This window comes from Habropoda laboriosa, unplaced genomic scaffold (assembly GCF_001263275.1).
Source record: "Habropoda laboriosa isolate 0110345459 unplaced genomic scaffold, ASM126327v1 scaffold41, whole genome shotgun sequence".
Lineage (NCBI taxonomy): Eukaryota > Metazoa > Arthropoda > Insecta > Hymenoptera > Apidae > Habropoda > Habropoda laboriosa.
Genome location: NW_017100164.1, coordinates 765278 through 769876, shown reverse-complemented (window position 1 = coordinate 769876; position 4599 = coordinate 765278). Strand labels below are relative to the sequence as shown.

The window sequence follows — 4599 nt, the reverse complement described above, 5'->3', positions numbered from 1 at the left end:
GTTAATATTATATTATTTATTTATTTTTTTCAAAATTAGAAAATTTCTTTGAAAAATACAATTGGATTAAAAAAAAATTCAAGGATTATAACAGAGTTCACAAACAACATGTATAAAATATCATTAATAATTTTCAGAGTTTATGTACCATAGCAATAGATTATCTTCTAATTTAATATTATTGATTTATCTCATTAACTAATCAACATTTTTTTAGGATAATCTTATTTTACAAAGTTTTATAATTTGTTTAGTTTAGTAAATTATAATGCTGCCAAAAACAAAGATGGTTCTTCAATGTATAAATCATGAATATATTTCTAATTAAACTTACCAAATAATTTGAAGGTCATAAATAACCAAATACTAAAGGATACACCTAACAATGCTACTCCTACATTTCCCTTCCATGCCCCTGTTGGGGCTTGGAATTCACTGAATGTTTGACGGTAACTGGCTCTGTATAATGCTTTCTTTTCCTCTAGTGATAATTTCTTCCAATCACCTTTTTCTTTTTCACGCAATGCCTACATAACAATCTTTGTATTTGAATTTAAAAATTTGAATTACCACAATTTTGAAAATATTAAATTTTATAATGTAAAACCTACATAATATACTTAAGTTTAAGGCATTAATTTGCTATAAAGAAATATTTAAAGACCATGTTTTCTAAATTGGGTTTGATAGGTTGTAATAACAATAATTCTTTTACCATGATATCTGAAGAGGATGGCATGAAACGAATAGCAGGCATGGGATAATCAACTCGATCTAAGTAAGTTTCTTCTCCATTATATCCATAACCCACTACCTCTCTATTACCAATTTTATTAGGCAGTCCATGCACTTCTACTATCCCACGAATACACATTGGCATACTTTGTTGAAAGCGTGATAGCAATATCTTATTTGCCATTGTGTGCTGAAATTATAAGCATATTTAATACAAAATAAAAGAATAATATATTAAAGTTATTTTTACATTTATTGGTACCAATATTGACATAGTTAATTATGATCAAATTTATTTCAACATAATATGCGTTTTTATACAAATTTTATTTATTACTTATTACAAATGATTTTATTATATCAGTATAGTTTTTATGTAGTTTAAAAAATTACATGTAGCAACTACATTTAACTTACTAGAACATATAATACAAGTTTCCAAAGTTCTAAGTAGAATATTAAGATACTTTTGCAACAAAATGTATAACACAAAAAACTGTAGGGGTTTTAAAACATAAATTACATTTTAAAAGTATTTAATTTTTAGGTAATGTTACAATTTTGATTGCTGTACGCAGTGGTTACCTAATACGATAAATTTCACAAAACAAATTTATATAACGAAATGAAATAAGTTTAACTTTATTACAGTTAGTACATTATCACATAACAAACATAATATTGCTTATGATTAAAGCTAACAATTTATAAGATGGTATTAACGAGTAAAAAACTTACTTTCTGCAACGATCCTAACCCAAAGAAAAGCAATATGGCTACTACCAGGCAGTGATGCCAGCGCTTACCCCCACTATGACCTACTGTCGTCTCCCTCTATACCGTCCTCTTACTCTCACACAAGTGTATCGGTAGCTCTGCTTGTGCATAGCATGTTCGGCACTTTCCGCTACAATCTGCGTCACCACGTGATGCTCCAGCAACCTAAGCGCATGAGTAACAATCAGGAGATTCCCTTTGAATCTCGGTACGACGGTGTTACTTTTTATTTTTAATTATTTTGTAATTTCATTGTGTAACTTTTCAGTGAAATAAAAAATTTGAGAAATATTGATGTGCAAAGCACTTAACAAGGATAATAAAATTACAAAATAATTAAAAATAAAAAGTAACACCGTCGCATCAGATTCAAAGGGAATCTTCTGATTGTTACTCATGCGCTCAGGTTGCTGGAACATCACGTGGTGACGCAGATTGTAACGGAAAGTGCCGAACAGGCTACGCACAAGCAGAGCTACCGATAGACTTGTGTGAGAGCAAGAGGACGGTATAGAGCAGAGCTGTTTAACTTCTTGCTCACGAGCAAATTTCCCCTCCCGAGGTTCCCCCATTATGCGACTGTGATGATCTCGCTGGAGTTGCGGTGGGAGGACTCCTTCTCGCGTCCTCCCGCCGCGCCGAAACTCCAGCGAGATCATCTCTGTCGCATAGTGGGGAACCTCGGGAGGGGAAATTTGCTCGTGAGCAAGAAGTTAAGCAGCTTTGGTATAGAGGGAGACGACTGTAAGTCATAGTGGGGGTAAGCGCTTCGGCGCACGTTCCACGATTCTGGCATCACTGCACCACGCTACCAGGGTTAGATCAAAGTTGGGTGTATTCCGAATGCTTTATACCTAAGTTTCATACTATTTAGGTACTCCTATACATATATATAAATATCGAGTTCTGAACTATCGATATATAATTTGCATGTAACTTCGGTTTTTAAATAGACGCGGTCATTATACTAAACGTATATATGAAATCTTTTATATTAATTTTAAAGTGATTTGAATAATATTTTTGATTTTAAATAATATTTTTCTAAATGAATACGTTTAAAAATATGGAAAAAAATTAATACCTTTAACAAGTTCGCCTTTACTTAATTTTATATTTTTTTCATAAATTACGCATTAAAGCACAGAATTACCTTAATTACCTTTAATGTGTAGATTCAATTATAGTTACCATTAGAAACATAAGCAAATATTGCTTCTTTTTAATTATATTTTTCATTTATATTAATATCATTTGCATTTTTCACAAATATATTAAGAAAATTATAATTTATTGTTAAAATGAGAAACAATGTTGTCATATTATAACTATATAACAAACAAAAATAGTTATTTTGCTATAGTTTATGTTGATAATCATGGAAAATAATGGTAAATAGAGTAAAAAATGAACATATGTTCAAGTAAAATTATTGGTTTTTTAAGGTGAATAATTTTAAATTCTGCTGAAAGAGAAAAATGAAAGGAAGTAAGAAAAAGTAATAGATCTATAAAGATAGATTTCAAAGATTAAGAAAATGCCCAAAACTTAACATTTTATTTGTACTTTTACATTATTTGACATTCTAAATAGAAACGATATGAACGCATAAAATAAGATAATTTTTTTTTATTTTGAAAGCATTTCTTTTTACACTGAAATTATTTTATTGTAATATTCATTATTACAATAATTGCAAAAACTATATTAGATATAAATTTCAATGTATTGATATTTTCTTTATGTGAATATTAAATTCTTTGCAGCGTATACAAGATATGTTTAAGATACACCTACTTTATCGACCAAGTAAATTTATGTTTGAAAGGACATATGAAGTAGTCTCTATTTCTGGCTATAGGATCGTACAATTCGTGTGATTATAAACCCGCGGTTGCTTACGGCATGGCGTTAGCCAAGTCGTGTGTCATCGTGCGTTGCAGATGAAAAGTGTAGTACATTTGTAACGCTTTTATTTTACATGTTGTATATTAATGAAAAACTTTTTATACAAATTTTAACGACAGGTGAGGATTTCAGAAAATGTTAACACAAGTGCCTCGAGAGATAAATGATAATATTTGTAGAGGAACGATGTTTAAAGATGCAGTGAGGTTTTGATATGGCGGCAAATTTTAGTTACGTGGAGATTTGTTATAAACCTTAGTAGTACCCTTTAATTATTTTATTAATTACTCAAATGCGAGTATCTTAAAATTTTTGTGCTAAGTTGCAACCAAAATGGATTTGTTTGCAGCATTACATCAAAAAATTGAACGCTGTACATTTCTGCATTTTGAAGCACAGTGGCGACATATCATGGCGGCGAAATTTTCTTAGCTGCAGTTGTGTATCTCGATTATTTTCGTACCCAATACGTACGCCAAGGAATTTCTTTGTAAAGTAACATATTGAGTAAATTAATATATTGTGTATAAAATTCTTTTCATAAAATTTTCATTTACACTTTAATTTTGTGTGTTCAAGTGATGTAATTACATTGTATTAGCCAGGTATAACATGTAGTTAATCTTTCCTGTGTATATCTTTTATAGTGACATTATGACTTGGATGTGAAATTGTGATGCAGCAGCTTCATATTAATATAAGGCTCTGATATATTCTTGCTTGTGCACATGTTTATTTTGTATGCTTTTTAAGATTGTTCAAGATGAACAAGCGCCGTAGAACATCTTCAGTTGCAAGTCGAGGCACAGAAGATGATGGTGATGATATACCACCTGAACCAACAAAGAGACGGAAAAAATTAGATCCTGTAAAATACTCTAAATTATTGTCAATTATTATATGTAAAAATTTTAATGATGTTCAGAAATTAATATTTATTAAATATTTAGAGTGACCTGTGCCAACAGTTATACGATGTGCTACGTAATCAAAAAAAAGAAGATGGAACATTATTATGTGATGCATTTATACGTGTGCCTAAACGTAGACAAGAACCAGGTTATTATGAAGTTGTAACAAATCCTATAGACCTATTAAAGGTTCAACAGAAACTAAAAACAGATGAATATAGGGACATGGATGATTTAGCAGCTGATATTCAACTTATGGTTAACAATG

General features: G+C 30.4%; 2 protein-coding genes across 2 annotated transcripts in view; one reads left to right on the top strand and one right to left on the bottom strand.

Annotated features, from left to right (window-relative positions):
- Window positions 1–263: 263 nt before the first annotated feature.
- Window positions 264–1541, bottom strand: LOC108578535. The gene is made up of 4 exons (XM_017941893.1): window positions 1474–1541; window positions 716–925; window positions 335–527; window positions 264–292 (listed from the first exon to the last, which is right to left on the bottom strand). Exons 2-4 carry the CDS (start codon window positions 917–919, stop codon window positions 264–266), a joined length of 426 nt encoding a protein of 141 aa, XP_017797382.1. The 5' UTR covers window positions 920–925; window positions 1474–1541.
- A 2636-nt stretch (window positions 1542–4177) lies between these two features.
- Window positions 4178–4599, top strand: part of LOC108578533 (protein polybromo-1) — a 9053-nt gene continuing 8631 nt past the window's right edge. The window contains 2 exon segments of the mRNA XM_017941892.1: window positions 4178–4288; window positions 4371–4593. Coding sequence (XP_017797381.1) covers window positions 4184–4288; window positions 4371–4593 — 328 coding nt within the window. The 5' untranslated portion in view covers window positions 4178–4183.

Coding starts and splice junctions, on each gene's coding strand:
- LOC108578535 (XM_017941893.1), bottom strand. CDS start 919: ATGGCAAATAAGATATTGCTATCACGCTTTCAACAAAGTATGCCAATG. Junction 528..715: donor CATCCTCTTCAGATATCATG/GTAAAAGAATTA, acceptor ATTGTTATGTAG/GCATTGCGTGAAAAAGAAAA. Junction 293..334: donor TATGACCTTCAAATTATTTG/GTAAGTTTAATT, acceptor TATACATTGAAG/AACCATCTTTGTTTTTGGCA.